The 16,242-nt window shown below is 51.1% G+C and overlaps 1 protein-coding gene across 3 annotated transcripts; it reads left to right on the top strand.

Moving 5' to 3' along the window:
• The first annotated feature begins 171 nt into the window (after window positions 1–171).
• ANKLE1 (ankyrin repeat and LEM domain containing 1) lies at window positions 172–15,942 on the top strand. Of its 3 annotated transcripts, XM_073323936.1 has the most exons (9): window positions 172–454; window positions 3,439–3,591; window positions 5,211–5,316; window positions 6,358–6,478; window positions 7,568–10,867; window positions 12,435–12,597; window positions 13,108–13,267; window positions 14,008–14,137; window positions 15,101–15,942. In XM_073323936.1, exons 1-9 carry the CDS (start codon window positions 387–389, stop codon window positions 15,271–15,273), a joined length of 4,374 nt encoding a protein of 1,457 aa, XP_073180037.1. In that variant the 5' UTR covers window positions 172–386; the 3' UTR covers window positions 15,274–15,942. The 3 variants fall into 3 exon arrangements, with proteins under 3 accessions (XP_073180037.1, XP_073180038.1, XP_073180039.1); XM_073323937.1 differs by lacking the exon at window positions 3,439–3,591; XM_073323938.1 differs by lacking the exons at window positions 172–454; window positions 3,439–3,591 and adding an exon at window positions 1,845–2,554.
• The last annotated feature ends 300 nt before the right edge of the window (window positions 15,943–16,242 follow it).

Raw genomic sequence — 16,242 nt, forward strand, 5'->3', positions numbered from 1 at the left:
GGCTCTCGCCCTTCACTCAGCAACTTTCCCTGGACATCCCCGCCTGCCCTTCGCACGCGGCCGGGGGCGGGGCTGCAAAGGCCGCGCCGTCGCCCATTGGCTGGGAGGGAGAAGCGGCGGCGGCCAATGAGGAGCGGGCGCGCCGCGGGGCGCGCAGGCGCAGTCGGGGCTGGAGGGAGGTTCGAAGTGGCCGGGCGGGCGCTGGCCGGGGCTGAGGCGAGATGGCGCCGCCGTGAGCGGGACCCCCCCGGGGACGGCTCCGGACCCTGCCCGCGGGCGGAGGAGCGGCGGCGGCCCCGCCTTCCGCGAGATGGGAGGGGGCGGGGGGCGGCCCGGTGTGCGCATGCGCTGAGGGGAGCGGTCCCCCCTCCCCGCCCGGAGCCGGCATGAGCCGCGCGGGGCCCGCGGTCCTGGCCGCCCGGCTGTGCGAGGCGCTGCACGGCGAGGAGGCCCCGTAAGCGGGGGAGGGGCGCGCTGCTCGGGGGCAGGTTGCTGTGTGGGGGGAGGGCTTCGTCCGTTGGTAGCAGTGGGGGTGTCACTGCGCTGGGGGGGTTAATCTATAGGTAGCAGTGGGGGTGTCACTGCATGCACTGCACTGGGGGGGTTAATCTTTTAGTAGCAGTGGGGGTGTCACTGCATGCACTGCACTGGGGGGGTTAATCTTTCAGTAGCAGTGGGGGTGTTGCTGCATTCACTGCACTGGGGGGGTTAATCTATAGGTAGCAGTGGGGGTGTTGCTGCATTCACTGCACTGGGGGGGTTAATCTATAGGTAGCAGTGGGGGTGTTGCTGCATTCACTGCACTGGGGGGGTTAATCTTTCAGTAGCAGTGGGGGTGTTGCTGCATGCACTGCACTGGGGGGGTTAATCTTTCAGTAGCAGTGGGGGTGTCGCTGCATTCACTGCACTGGGGGGGGTTAATCTATAGGTAGCAGTGGGGGTGTTGCTGCATTCACTGCACTGGGGGGGTTAATCTTTCAGTAGCAGTGGGGGTGTCGCTGCATTCACTGCACTGGGGGGGGTTAATCTATAGGTAGCAGTGGGGGTGTCACTGCATGCACTGCACTGGGGGGGTTAATCTATAGGTAGCAGTGGGGGTGTCGCTGCATGCACTACACTGGGGGGGTTAATCTATAGGTAGCAGTGGGGGTGTCGCTGCATGCACTGCGCTGGGGGGGTTAATCTATAGGTAGCAGTGCGGGTATCACTGTACACTGCATTGAGAAGGGGTCAGCAGGCAGGTTTGGTGTGCAGTGGGGATTGCTTCACTTAGGGGGAAGGCACCTTGCTGCTATGGGGCTACCAGGGACACACTGCACTGGTGACAGGAGGTAGCTCGCTGTGCACCAAGGGGCTTGCTACACTGGAGAAACAGATGCTCACCATGCACACTGCATTGCTGGGGGACTCTCCCCAGTGGGGGGGAAGGGGAAGGGATGTGCAGCACTGGGGAGGGGAGGACTCCCTGTACTAACTAGCTAGCAACTTTGTCCCTTGCTACTGATTCTATGGCTGTTAGTCCCTGGTTTCCACTCAGCCCCCATGGAGGGCAGCGCCAAAGCATACAGGCCTATGGTGCTTGTGTGGGTGTGTGTCTGCCAGCTGCCCTGCCCACCCTGCTGTCACAAAGCAGCACTAATCAAACGTAGGGCGGAGCAGTAGCCAGGCATTAAGGATTCTTCAATTGCCTGAGCTTGTGTCATCTGGGTAGACTAACCTTTTCGGGCAGAGCCTGTGTCTTTGTATGTCTCCAAGAACCTAAGATGCTTCTGAGGGTACATAAATAAGCAATAGTAACCTTGCACTCATTGCAGCTCTGAGCCTGCCTGCTGGTATGAGCCAAAGCATCCAATAGTGTGTAGCCCTATGCCATTTATGCAGTACTTTGCTTGAACATGTGCAATAACATTTGATGCCTTTTTGCAAATTGTACCTCATAGTCATTGCAATTCCAATGTCAAGCAATTCACTATACTTGTATTATGCTTTCCAAGAAAGTAACTGGTTTTATCTTTGCTGGTTGTATAATGGTAATTCATGGTTATTTTGCACCTTGGTGTGTTTAAGAGGTGGTGATAATGCTTTTCATCAGTAGATCACAAAGCAGATCTGTATCATTATTCCCATTTTATAGATGAAGAAACTGAGACACAGAGAGGGGAAGTTGTTCCTGCCTAGGGGGATTCTCTCTCTGAAGTGCGGGTAGAAAAAGGCTGCTCTGATGATTGTATGGTAGAAATGAGAGGATTCAAACGCCCCTATATCTTGCTGAAAACAACAAGCTATCTAATCTCAGAACGCAAGGGATATGTCTGGACTTGTTAGTAGAAGCCTGAGGTTTAAGTCTGACTATAACAAGGGGCGGAGCCTTTGCCTTCTCACTGAAAATAGGGCCTCCGGTTAAACAAGTAATCAGGAGAAACAGGAAGCATAAGTCTACAATGCATGGGAAAGCTATCCGAAGGGGGGAGCACCCCACTAGGTGCTGCCTCCGGAAAGCCAGCAGCCAGAGGCAACAGGAAGCTTGTGACGAGTGAAGGCTACTGATAAAATAGTAGGTGCTCCTTGTGTGCATTGTTTTGAGGGCCAGAAGTTTGTTGCAAAACTTGTAGCAATCTTGAATCACTTGTGAATTACAAGTATATTTCCCCCCACCCGATGAAGAGTGAGAAGAGAAAGTGCGTCTGCAGGCGTTTTAGTGACAAACACATTATTGTTATGAACTGCTGCCAAAACCTTCCTCTTCAGAAAGTGCATTTTACTGTAAGAATGACACCACTTTCTACCCCTCTCCCCAAGAAAAAAACAATCCAGGGGAGAAAAACCTGACCCAAATCAATTTAAGAAAAACAAACAAGTAAATTTTAATAAAATTTAAAGTGTGCATAATGCAGCCTCAAGCAGACTTCATCTTGAAATGGGAGACATGCATGAGATTCAATGAAGTCTAGTAGGGACTCTGCAATTGCTATAGATTTTATGTGGCAGGTGCTCAGATACCATGGCTAAGGGCAGCAACACAAAACCCTGAAATAGATTTTAAAAAAGGAAAAGATTGTTACAAAAAATGTCATTTGTCAGTGGATTATATCTGCTAGGGAACACCAGTCCCTAACCAGCACGGCTGGAGATTTTGGGGGACAAGGAGAGATTCTTGCCAGCAGTGTAACCTCAGTTGAAAGATGCATCTTTAGACATTGAAATTATGTATCTTCTGGCACACCCACTCACATTAGATGATAGACTTCTAATAAATGACAAGTCTATAGTACTGTTATCTGATACTCACATAGTGGAATGACTGTTGTAGAAACTTTAAACAGACATTGTCCCTGCCCCGAAGATCTTAGTCTCATGTTGAATGGTCCCTGTCTAGTCATGCTGTGTGACTATCCCATGTGAGCAGCTTGTAATTGGTGCCCTGTTGTACATCTGAAGGGATGTGGAAGCACTGCTGAAGCAGGGTGCGGATCCTAACCTGGTTCTGCCAGAAGGAATTGCAGCGATCCATCTGGCTGCTGGCAAAGAAAGGGAAAGTGGGGTTCGTTGTCTGAAGCTGATTCTCCAGTATGGCGGCAACCCAAATGCCAGGTAATCTGGGGAAGCTTTTTTATTTGGGGAGAAGGGGGGCGGTTTTTAGTTAGCCAATGAAGCCCATTTAATACTTTGTGCACTTCAGACGTTAATGAGTTAATCCTTCTCCCTTTCCACTGCAAAGCAACGTCTTTGTTGTTCAGATAGAAAAACTGAGAGGTGAAGTAACTCACCCAAGGTCACACACTAAGCTATTGGCAAAGCTGGGGATAGCTGGGGAGTCCTGCCCCCTAGTCTTGTGCGCTAGTCATTGGGAAATCTACCCCAAACTTGTGATCCTGGATTAGTTAACATCTGTCTTTCCTTATGTACACCTAAAAATAACTTTGAAGCACAAAATGAAAGACTTTCTGTTTGGTAGATTATCACAATGTGCTGATGGACGGGAGATTCTTGCTCAAGGTTCTATCTGAGAGCGTTGAAACTGACAGACTGGACACAGATGTGTTCAATGTGAATTGTGTGGCTTTATTTCTCACCTGCTGAAAAGGCAGGGCAATCAGGGAGGTAGGTAGTCTGTGCTCCAGTCCAGTGTGGAAAATGTGTGAGATCCGGGTATGCTGGGTCCTGTTGAATCACGTTTGAACTGAAAGATGCTGGAATGACTTTTTGCCTCTCTTTTTTGCACAGCTAAAAAGATGAGATGCATGTGAAGTTTGATCAGAGAAGAATAGTTGTAAACTGAAAACTTGTGAGAAGTGTTACTATTCAAGATGGTCCCATTTCAACCAGGGCGTTGTGAGCCACTGTTCAGAACTGCATTCAGTATGATAACGTGTCTCAGGGATTTGCCCTCCACAGAATTGCTGTTTAAACCACCCTCTGAAATGTTAAATGTTTGTCACTCTTTTAGAAGTTGCATATACAAAGACAGACAAAATATGAAACTCTGATCTCTTATAAAACAATAATAAACTTCCCCTGAATTATGTGTTTCTTAGAAAGCTTGCAATAATACAAACTGCCACAAACCTTGTTATGGTCTATATCATGACAGGTTGTACAAGGAGTGTATGTAACCGTTTTGCAAGATGGAGTCAGCAGTAACAAGTGCCAGGTTCAATATCCCAGGGTCCCTCTTAACAATATAACACAGACCCAGCTTGAGCACCCACCCAGTAATCAATTTTGGTTGGTGTTGGGTTACAAATCATTTGGCAATATAGCTCTGTCTGCTGGATACCTAGGCTGAGTAGGTGTGTTCATGTAAATACCATCTGGTCCTGAAGCCTTTTCCCCCAGCTCATCACTAGCTGTCAGTGGAGAGCTCATTCAGACCTTACGTATAAAAAGAAAAACATTTGTGTGTCTTATCATGTTGATATACCAATATTTAGAGTGGTTGCCATCCATCCCTCCACTAGACTCAATCATACATTTGACAAGACAATACTAAATGAAATGTGTTTCTTCCTTTGTCAAATAAGGTTGGAAGTAGTTGCAAAATGTTATGTACCAAAATATACACCAACCAGTGGGTGTTACTCACTATACTGTATCATAATCTCCTGTTTCCTTTGTTGCGTTTTAATAGACACACATTGGCATTTAAAGAATTATTTTCTTAAGGCACATAAAGGTATTGGAATGTAAACCTGGGGCCCTGTGTATTTCAGGTCAATAGAGGAACTCACTCCATTGCATGTAGCAGCTTCTTGGGGATGTTACAAATGCTTGAAGCTCCTACTGAGGAACGGAGGGGACCCAAATCTCGAAGACCAGGTTCGTATAATTATAATTTCAGTGTTGTCATCTTCTCCAGGCTCTTGCTAACTAACTTAGGGACAGGCATTTCTCAGGGCTGTGATGGATTCTCTCATCACTTTATCTAGTCTTCTAAATCGGATCTTTCTAACTGATACACTCTAGCTCAACTTGTGGGCTTGATGCAAGACTTGCTGGGTGATGTTCTGTGGCCTGGGTTATGCCAGAGGTCAGACTAGATAATCATAGTGGTGCCTTCTGGCCTTAAGATCTATGAATCTATAACCAGTGAGGGCCCTGAATGGAAAACCATGTCTCCTTATAGTCCTGAGCAGAGATTACTGCCTGGGTCGAACTGACTGGTGATTTTATGATGTGGGTGAATGTCTTTTAGGGATTAGAGGCCACCAGATTTGTTCCATTTGTCACTTTGAGCAAGAGCGGAAACATTAATGTATTAAACTGTCTGTGGCCCTGAGCACTTGTCATTAAAGCTTATTATTTAACTGCCAGTTCTGTTCAAGGCAGAAATAAAAGCATGGTCCCTGCCCTGAGGAGCTGACATCTCATGGCTGTGTTGCAACAGGAAGATCCACCTATATTCATTCACCCCATGGTGAGCCTTTTGCTTCACCTGGGTACAGTATTCTTCTACACCCTGATTCCTGTTGCGTTGCTGTGCGCAGTAAAACAGCTGCCACGTTCCACCTCAGAGGTGGCTGCATTTCAGTAATGAATGAAGTGATTCCTCCATTAATAAAGTGCTTTGGTGTGATCAGCACTATTTAAATACAGCTTCTTCTTATTCCACTAGAACCCTTTACTGTTTAGCTTGAGACCCTTTGTCTCTGGAAACTACATACATCACCTGCATAATGGGCAGTCTTCTTCCAGCCTAAGGTTGGCGAGCCTCCAGATGTGGCTTTCCAGCTGAGTAGCGCAGCATGGTCTCACCTTTACACTTGGGTAGTTCCCAGCAGAGTGTTTCCCCTTGAGAAGCAGAGCATGATCAGGTGGTATGTGTTTAATCCTCTTTTTTTTGGTGCCTTTGCTCTTCAGGATGGAAACAGAGCAATCGACTTAGCCTTGGAACAGGGAAACAAGATGTGTGTGCAAATCCTGCAGGGCTTCCAGCATGCCTGTCTCCCAGAGGAGGCTGATGGAGCAAACACGCACACATGTAAGTGCAGTAAGCATTTCTGAATGAGTGCTGGGCTTGTGCTTCTGAACTGTGAATGCCCTCATTTGTAAGGGCTTCAGCTGCCTCGGGAGAATCACCTTCTCACGAGCTCTGGCTGGCCCCTGTTTGAAGCAGGAATTGACACTTAAATAAGTGCAAAATTGTATTTAAAAAACCCAACACTTAACACATTCCCTGCAATAAGTGCTGGGGAAAGGCTTTGGATTCTGGGCCGCTGTCTGTTTGCAAACTTCCTCCCACAAACCATCTGTCTCAGCCCTGACTTGGAGAGACGATCTCCGTGGCGCTGAGAGGGTACTGTAAGCCTCTGGCCCCTCAGTCTTTGGTCTCTCTACTGACCTAGCAAGGCACTGAACAACTAACAGATGAGGACTCTTGCTGTTCATTGCCTGATATGACCTAGAAATGAAAGGCTCTGGATCCCTCTATCCCCTGACCCAATCCCACAAACTGTTCTCAAGCATTTTCACTTATATGCAGTCTAGAAAAACTGAAGCAGACTGGATTAATGCTCCGTATTGCTGTGATAATAATAATACCCAGCTCATAGGTAACACTCTTCATCAGTCGATCTCAAAGTGCTTCACAAAGCAGAGCAGTAGTAGTATCCCCATCTTACAGATGGGGAAACCGAGGCACAGGGAAGAGAAGTGACTTGACCAAGGTCACCCAGCAGGCCAGTGACTGGGAATAGAAACCAGGTTTCCTAAGCCCTAGTCCTGTGCGCTGTCCACTAGGCCACACTGCCTCCTTTTGAGTTGTACTGTGCTTTGATTTGATTTAAAAATGAAGCCTGACAGCATGCTGTGAGGTGCTTCCCACATTACACGCGAGTGAACTGAGACAGACAGGTGAGGTGACTCTCTCAAGGTCACACATGGAGTCAGTGGCAGAGCAAGGAATAGATTCTAGGAGGTCTGGTGCCCGACTGTCTGCTTTGCCAACAAGGTGGTACTGCAGATGAACTGCTCTGTGTGTTTCGTTAGCATGGTTTGTAAGACGCAAACATATGTTGATGTTTGCTGTTTTAATATAATGAACACTGGTGTGTCGCTCTATCTTGTACAGTCTGCCATGAAGGCTTCAGAAGAACTGAGAGCTTCCTTTCCATTCTGACTGACGACTGCACAGAAACCGGTATCATCTCAAGTCTTTCTGAAGCGTGGGATGAACCTGGACTGCTCAGCAGCACCCAAAAGTGTCTGCCGGACAGGAGTCCCAGTAACGCAGGGCTGGGTGTCACCTTTAACAACGCGGCAGCTGCCGATGCAAGTGGCCGGCTGAGTTGTATCCCAGGGAATCTCCAGGACCATCCGTGCGGTTCAATGCCCCTGTCCACATTGGCCTTTTGTGCCTATTCACACCCGGGGCGTTCCCAAGGACCTTCCATTTTGTCTGACAATGATCCTAGCAGCCATCCTGGCCTACCTCAGCCAGTACTGTCCAGCACTTGGCTTTCAGCCAGTAATGAGCCTCAAGAACTAACTTCAAGTCTGACTACAACACAGGGCCTTCCTGGGGACGAAGCTTCTGCTTCTCCTTCCTCAGAGACAGACAATGGTTTGACACCACCTGGCCGTGGCTATGAAGACACAACAGATGGTGGTCACGATCTGTCTTCCCAGCCAGTGCCTTGCCAGGATGAATCCATTTCAAAGGAGCCCATGATCTTCTCTCAACCACAGCGTTGCAGCATGAGCCGTGCAGTGCGAGCACGGAGAAGTGTCAGTTTCTGTGAGTCCCCTAAAATTTTCCCCCTCCATAACAATGGGAACTGGAAGGAAAGCCCTTCCGGGCTACGCTGCAACCCCAGAACTAGTGATGCCAACGGGACTATGGGCCTGTCCCAGCTCAGTGACTTCCTCGATCTCGAAATGTTAGGAAAGGTGAATGGCCAGGAAGGATTGGATGTCACATCCCCAGACCACGTGTACCTGTTCTGTCGGGCCAACTCCACAGCCATTTATGACTTGGAAAAGACAGTGATGGATCCAACGTTCTTGGCCAGAACGCATGAAAATTCAGACTCTCCCTTCGCCACTGGACAGGTGCTTAGCGGAGGCCCCGAGAGCAGCGGCAGCCAATATGGCAGCTGTGACAGCGACTGTTACATTAGTGCCACAGATGCTTCTGACCACAGTGAGCTGAAGAAATGCTTGGAAGGGAAAGATACACAATGCTGCAGCTCTTCTCTGTGTGCCGGGGACGGAAGTGCTGATTCCAGCTGCACTGGCAGCAAAGATGGGAGTTCACGAGCGTGCTTAGGCAAACAGTTGATGGCCAGCACCACAGGTCAGAGCTGCGAGAAGCTGGTAGAAATGCCATCTGCAATGGAAACAGTTATGCAGCACGTGTCCCGCTCCGAGTCACAGAACACAGAGATTGCAGGAGGAAGGCATTTATGTGCTAGTTCTGAAGCATCCCATATTAGCAGGGATGGTTCTGGTTTGACCTCCGCTGGGAAGCCAGCTTCAGAGCTGTGTACCTGCGGCACTGCACACGAATCTCTCAAAGACATGGGGATATCGAGCCCTTCCCAAGCGTTACAGGCTGAGTGTGTCCCTTACAAGCAGAATGACAGAGGCTCAAACATCTTGTCAACTCAGCAACCACATCAGTTGACACCGGCTGCTGTTGCAGTTGAGGAGGCTGGTCCTCGGGAAGCTGCCTCCACTGTGAACTACAGGCAAATTATTGCAGACTGGGTACTGCAGGGTAAATTGAAGGGGATGGTGCTTTCCACAGAGAGCAGTCTCTCTGCAAGGACAGAACTGACCAGTAGCCAGTGGGTAGCAAGAAAAGCCGATATTCAGGAATGGGATCCCTCTGCAAATGGGTGTGACCCAGAGACGGCGGACACGGTGCTGCTAGGCGGGGCCACGGGTGGGATGCCGGACATGGGGACGCCAGGTGGGGCCGCAGGAGGGACGCCGGACACGGGGACGCCAGGCGGGGACATGGAAGACAATAGCAGAGAGGAAGAAATGAACGGCAACCCATTCAGAGGGAGATCGGTAAAGCCTCCCAGTCTGAGCAGTGAAGCTGACACCTTAGTGATCCAGTGCCTTGCCAGTCCCGCTGACAGCTCTGGAGAAGAGGAGCTCTCTTACTTGAGTGAGAAAGAGAAGATGTTTCCCACAAAGTCCTTCCACTCACCACTGCTTCCCTGCCACGTCACCCCCAGAACAAAGAGCCGCTTGACGTCCGCAGCGCGTGACAGCAACTCCTCCTCATCGCTCTTCGAGGAGACGCTGGAGATGCCAAGGCGGCCCAGAAGAATTAGGAGCCCCCAGGGGATGCCTTGGATGCCAGTTGGCCCTGCCCCCTGTCTGGAAGGTAATACCGCAGGGGGGAGCTGGGTCGCTCCGGGGGGTGAAAATGCATCTTGTTGGGAAGCAGAAGAAACGAATGACCTGGATGATACTGAAATAATCGCAAAAGCCACTAGCCGCTCAGGGTCCTCTGCTGGTCGTAGCAGCTACCCAGATGCCAGCCCCACGGTGCTGCTAGACTCTGATGGGGGCACCAATGAGCAGGCCTTGTCTGGTAACAAGGGCGAAGCCAAGCCAGGTGCTGCCTGCCACGGTGGCATCCCTCCCCACCTCCCAAGCTCCGATACAGACAACCCTCCATTAGACAGCATGTGGCTGACGGAGGATGGGGAGGGTCATTGCACAGACCCAACATGGCAGGTTGCTCTCACCAAGCCCCTTGGTGCAACAGCCTTCTCCCAGGCTGAGTCCGACGCTGTGAGTGAGGAATGTGGGAGAGTGTTGCTCAGTGCGTGCCTGCAAGAGGAGCGCCGTCAGCCTCAGCTGGATGCCAAGAGGCAGCCTGGTCCCTCCAGGGTTAGTTTCAGTCGGCTATCTTCCAGGAGGCCTTCTCGGGCAACGTCTGCCACCGACCACCTGTCAGGGAGGCTGAGCCCCGTGCTGGACTCATGCAGCCAGGACTTTCCCCTCTCACCCGGCGGCCGCCCTGTGAACCTCAGCACCTGTGAGCCAGTGGAATATCTCTACATGGACGAGGAGGAAGGGTACGTGCTAATCGAGCGTCACGTCCCATGCACGGACAACATGTCTGTCCTTGCAGACACTACGAGCTCCGATGACACTATCGTTTATGACTGGAGAGCCTACCAGAGCAAACTGGCGGAGCAGGAGAGCAAGGAGAACCAGCCACCGCAGTGCAAGGCACCAGTGGCAACCTCCAGGCTGCATCTCCTTTCCGACGAGGCCCTCATTAGGAAGCTGAGAAAGCTGGGTGCGAACCCAGGGCCCGTTACGGGTCTAACGAGGAAGCTCTACGAGCAGCTGCTCGACAAACTGATGAAAGACCCGAACACCCAGGCCAGGAAGAGGTCTGCAGGTAAGCAGTTTCTTTCAGGGAACAGGTGGGTGTGGAGCTTTTAGCTAAGCTGTTCTGTCAGAGGCCAAGTCAGCATGGGAAAGCTGCACCTGTTTAAATTGATTAAGTTAAACTCCTGCAGAGTCCTGCTCCAATTTAAACCGGGTACATTTGATTTAGCTAAAGTGGATTAGGAACCTGAAATAAGCCCCTCGCCAACTGAAATCAGTGTCAACACAGGGATTTGCACTGGTTTTCCTAAATCGGTTTAAACAAGTGCAGCTTTCCTGTGTGGACAAGGTCTGCAACATTAACATTTTAACAGATTTTTCTGTTGCTGCTTTTTCAGTCCTGGGGCCTGCTCTTGTCTACGCACAAACTTGCACTGGGTTAGTTAAACCAGTTCAGGCCGCAGTGTGGACACTATAATCTTGGTTTAGCTTAAATCTGTTGCTAATAGACTTAGGGCTTGTTTATGCTTGAAATGCTGCCGTGGAACAGCAGCTGCGCCACTGTAGCGCTTCCGTGTAGACGCAACCTGTGCTGACGGCGGGCGTAGCTAATCCCCCTCCCTGCGAGGCAGTAGCTAGATCGATGGAAGCGTTCCTAGCACTCTGTTCACGGGGGACGGGGCAGCTTAACTACGTCACTCAGGGAGGTCGATTTTTCACACACCCCCCAAGCAACATAGCTGGGTCAGCCAAACTTTTTAGTGTAGACCAGGCCTCAATCTGCTTGAACATGAAATAACGTCCCACATGGCCTTTGGCATCAGTTTGACAAAATTGGTTTAAACTCTCACCTCAAATTAAACCAGTGCAGCTCCTGTGTACAGAGGTTTCTTTAAAGGTGCATTTGAGTCCACATCACTGCAGACCCCAAAGAAAGCAACCACTTACATGACCCCTTTTCTCCCCTCTGCCATGCCAACCCCCTTGGTTTGTTCCACGAGCTCTCTTTCTGTTAAAAGCATCGCTGCTAGAGGAATCATTCCTCGACAGCATCAGAAAGCATCTACTCCCCCTTCCAGGTGTCGTGTTGCGTTGCTCAGTTACCAAGCCTGGACTCCACTCTGTATTGGCTCTGAGGCACTAAACGCTACCAGTTCACTATGATGACCTCTCCCAACAGCCCAGAGCACCTAGTTGGACATTCAGAGCCAGAGAATTAAGTGGCATTAATCCCAGTTGGGTCCGACTGCTGCTGAGGCAGTTTGGAATGGCCGGATTTCTTTGTAGCTTTGCCCCCGCTGTGATGTGGTGACGTTCACTTAAAGGACTAGGAAAGGCTGGCTATTCGGAGGCCGAGAGGACGGTAATTAGTGTAAGGAAACACAAACCGATAGCCCAGATCCAGAGCGTACGTACCTGGTAACCTACAGCCCAGAGTGCTGCAGTCACTAGATTTCTGCTGTTGTGATGTCTCTTGGGAAGAGACGACAGCTGCGTGCTCTCTGGCATGTCCAAATTACTCCACGTTGCCTAGCCATCTCTGGCTCGCCTTGCCTTGTCTAATCTAGCTGTACGCTCTCTTTCTCCCCCTCCCGCCTTTCTGGGGGTGTGTGTGTGTGTGTGTGAAATGGGCACAGGACTCAGCCCTGAGCTGGCCTCTGCGCTAGAGGCTTTTCAGATCCCCGACTGCAAGGACGACGACATGGCTCTCTCCAGACAGTTCGACAAGCCCGACAAGAACAGGAAGTGGAGGGAGGGCGTGCTGAAGTCCAGCTTTAACTATCTGCTGTTGGACCCCAGGTATGGCCTCTCTTCCCAGCTCTCTCCCTGCACCATGTCCACGCAGAGCGGCTTTTGCCATCTCTCTCTTAGGGGGTCTCTCTGAACTCTTCTCCCGTAGGGACGAGGTTTGCAGGTCCCCACATCTGACCTGCCTTAAAACTGCCATCTCCTGGGGAAGGTCCACTAGGAGAACTTTCTCTTCTACCCTACTGCTCCGTTGGCAGGAGTGCCTCTGCTGTCCTATTCCTGCAGGACCTACGTGGGGCCAGGGGAGATGGTTTATGCCGTGTTTGTACCAGCAGGGAACTGATGCCCGCTGGCCAAGATTTTCCGAAGTGACTGGTGATTTTTGAGACCCCTTAAAAGAGCCTGAGCTAATAACAATACACAGAAACTAGCCGGGGCCCCAGAGGAGTCCTGCGGGGCAGCAGCCTGCTGAGAAGTAGCTCAGCCGGAGACTTGGGGCGTGTGTAAGGAACAGCAAATGAGACCAAACCCTTCTACACTCAGCGTTGCCTCCTCTTGCAGGGTGACTCAGAACTTACCTTTCCGCTGCCAGCACCTGAGCCAGGCTGACTGCTTTAGGATTTTCATCAGTGCCATCTTCTACGTGGGCAAAGGAAAACGCTCCCGACCCTACAGCCACCTCTACCAGTCCTTAACTCACTACAAAGGTGGAAAGAAGCAGGTAACTGGGCAGGGGAGTCATAAAACAAACGGCCACTAGGCGGCGATAGGCCCTAAACGAGACTTTTCTGCTCTGCCCGAGGTTTAAAACCCACATTTAACACAAGCGCTGTACAGATGAGATCAGCGTAAAGCTGGGGCTCACTGATTTACACAGGGCCAGGATCTGGCCCAAAGCTGTTTAGTCCCCTGTGGAAAGGGGTGTGGGGTGTGCATGCCTCAGGAGAGCCCTTTAACATCAAGGTTTGCCACTTTGACTCCTGCGCTGCCTGGTAGTGACAGGAAGCTGGTACCAGCTGATGGCTGGGTGCTGGGAGCCGGCCTGCTTTGTGGATGGAAAGGGCTTCGGGCCTAAGGGCTCTTACCTGGCACCGTTCACACTTGTACCACTTGTCAATGAGGGCCTGGACAGATGGCTGTCCCGTGGAGAATGACCAGGAACCTGTCAGGGGACAATGAGCTGGCTGCTCCAGATCTGGCCGAGAACCAGTTGGAAGAATAAAATTGCTTGGATTTAAATGTCTCTGGGAATGGCCCATGCCCAGTGTGTCTCACGGGATAACTTGCCCCCCCAGTGGTTTTCAACCTGTGGTCTGCAGATCCCTGGGGGTCTGCAGACTGTCTAAGATTTCCAAAGGGGGCTGCACCTCCATTCAAAATTTGTTTTAGGGGTCTGCAGATGAATGAAGTTTGAAAACCACTGTGTTGGAAGGTTTGTAGTCACCCCTGTGTCCCCCGCAGGCATGCCCCAAAGTGCAGCACATCCTGGACATCTGGGCGGGCGGCCAGGGCGTGATCTCCGTGCACTGCTTCCAGAACGTCATCCCAGTGGAAGCTTACACGCGGGAGGCCTGCTTGGTGGATGCGATTGGTAAGGCAGTAGCAAGTAGCACAATGGTTTTGTCCTAGGTTTACACGAGCTTCCCCCCCTCCCTGAAATCCTTTAAAGACACCCCCCATCTGGCCATTCCCTCCATAGCCCCACGGTGATGTGGTTTAGAAGGGGAGGGGCTGGACTCTGAGCCCACGACTGGGAGCCCCAACTCTGAGGTTCCAATCCCAGCTCTGAAATTGAATCCCCCCCCCCCCGTGACCTTGGGGAAGTTTTCCCAGCTCCGTGCCTCAGTTTCCCCATCTGTAAAGGTGGAATGGCGATGACAACTTGCCTCCTAGTGGGGCATGGAGGGTTGGCTTGTTTATAAAGCACTTTGAAGATGAAATATTTGTTCTTGGTTTCACGTGAACCTCAGTCTGCTCGCCCTTCTGAGCTTCTAGCCATCCCATCCTCTTGAGTTCAAGGGGCTCGGAGCCTGGGGCAAATGTACACTGTTTTTTCGGGGGGGAGAAAGGATTTGCCTCTATTGTAAAGCAGGTTTAACTGTCTCTGCGTCAGAGCCTGTCTGGCTCTCTCTGCAGCCAGGTTGCCGTTTCCTGTTTTCAGTCTCTCTCTGATTCAGTTGCAGTTGGGAGCTATGGGCAGGCAACGCCTCCTGCACTCTGCTGGAAAGACTTCCCCGTGTTGGGGGGCCTAGCTTGAATGCGCCCTGCCTGAATCGGGGGCGGATGGGAGGGATGGGGGCTGTCACTGAGCTGAACTCACTCCTGACACGAGCAGCTGCGACTCTGTTGCGCTCCATGGAAACGCACCTCCTTCAGCAGCCTTCCCGTAGGCAGCCAGAGAGAAGTTTCACATGGCTGGAACAGGACGGGGGTGATTCCGCTGGGGGGTGAGGAGCGGGGGGAATCAAGCTGTGGGCTCCCCTGCTAGTGAAACCGTCTGACTCCCCCACCTCCTTACAGTAGAAGGCTTGAGTGAGCCTGCTTCCCCTTCCAGGGTTAAAGATGCTCACCAATCAGAAGAAGGGGAATTACTATGGCGTGGTGGCAAGCTGGCCCATGAAGCGTCGCCGGTGCCTGGGGATTCACATGCTGCACAGGGCCATGCAGATCTTCCTGGCGGAAGGGGAACGGCAGCTGCGTCCCGCAGACATCCAGATTGGGCAGTGAGGATGCTCCCGGCTGGCAGCTGCAGCACCAATTGGATGACTGCGTATGGTGAGCCGGGGAGGTGTATGGCTCGCAGAGGGGCTCTTAGCCAGACGGGGTCTTGGAGTCATTCACCACCGGCAGCAGGGCTGAAACTTGCTGCTCGAGAAAAGGGGAAATCCAAGCTGCTGTGGAACTGACGCCTGCTCACCTCTCCCTAGAGAAGGGGGAGTGTTAAATTGCACTTGGCCAACTGGCCGTGGAAGGTGCCTCCTGCCTGCCGGGGGGGGATTTTTAATCACTGAAACGTGAATTAAATTTGTCTTTTATCTCTGCTGCTCTGAGGTTTGGCAGGACCCTCGAGAAGTCAGGAATAAAGAACACCCGGGGGTTTTACAGCGTTTGTAGGAAGCGGAATCATTCTCTAGTGTCACGTGCTGACCGGCATGTGAGGGGCAGGGGAGTTTTAACATCGTACCTGTTAATGTCTGTTCATGTTCTTGATTCTGTCTGTGGAATTGCGCGTGGAGAAAGAGCTGCGGGAGAGCAGGCGCTGGGGAGCACGCCCTTTTACATACTGCTAGTTTTTGTGCTGCTTGAAGGTTTGTATTTTTTTAACTTTTTTATTATTCTTCCCTAAGTGTGTTTTTTTTAAAAAATAAATCACTGTGGATGGCTCTTAACTCAGAAGTAGAAGCTTTTCAGCCTGTCTGTCTGCAGGGATCTGAGCTGGGTCTCGTCTCAGTCCATCCCCCAGCCTCTGTTCTGCTTTGTGAAGCAAACAGTGCAGGATCATTCCTCCTCCCCATCTCTACCCCGAAGTAGGGAGAGGTGTTGGGCTTCCCTGTTCCTTCTCTCACACATTTTAATCTCTCTGGTACATTGTGCTGTACCAATCTTTAGGCTCAGAGCTGGTTTTCTCACACCCCTTTGAACTGATCAGGGCTGTTCTCAGTACCAGCTCTAACAGGTTCCTTGGAGAGCCATAAG

Source organism: Lepidochelys kempii, chromosome 25 (assembly GCF_965140265.1).
Source record: "Lepidochelys kempii isolate rLepKem1 chromosome 25, rLepKem1.hap2, whole genome shotgun sequence".
Taxonomy (NCBI): domain Eukaryota; kingdom Metazoa; phylum Chordata; order Testudines; family Cheloniidae; genus Lepidochelys; species Lepidochelys kempii.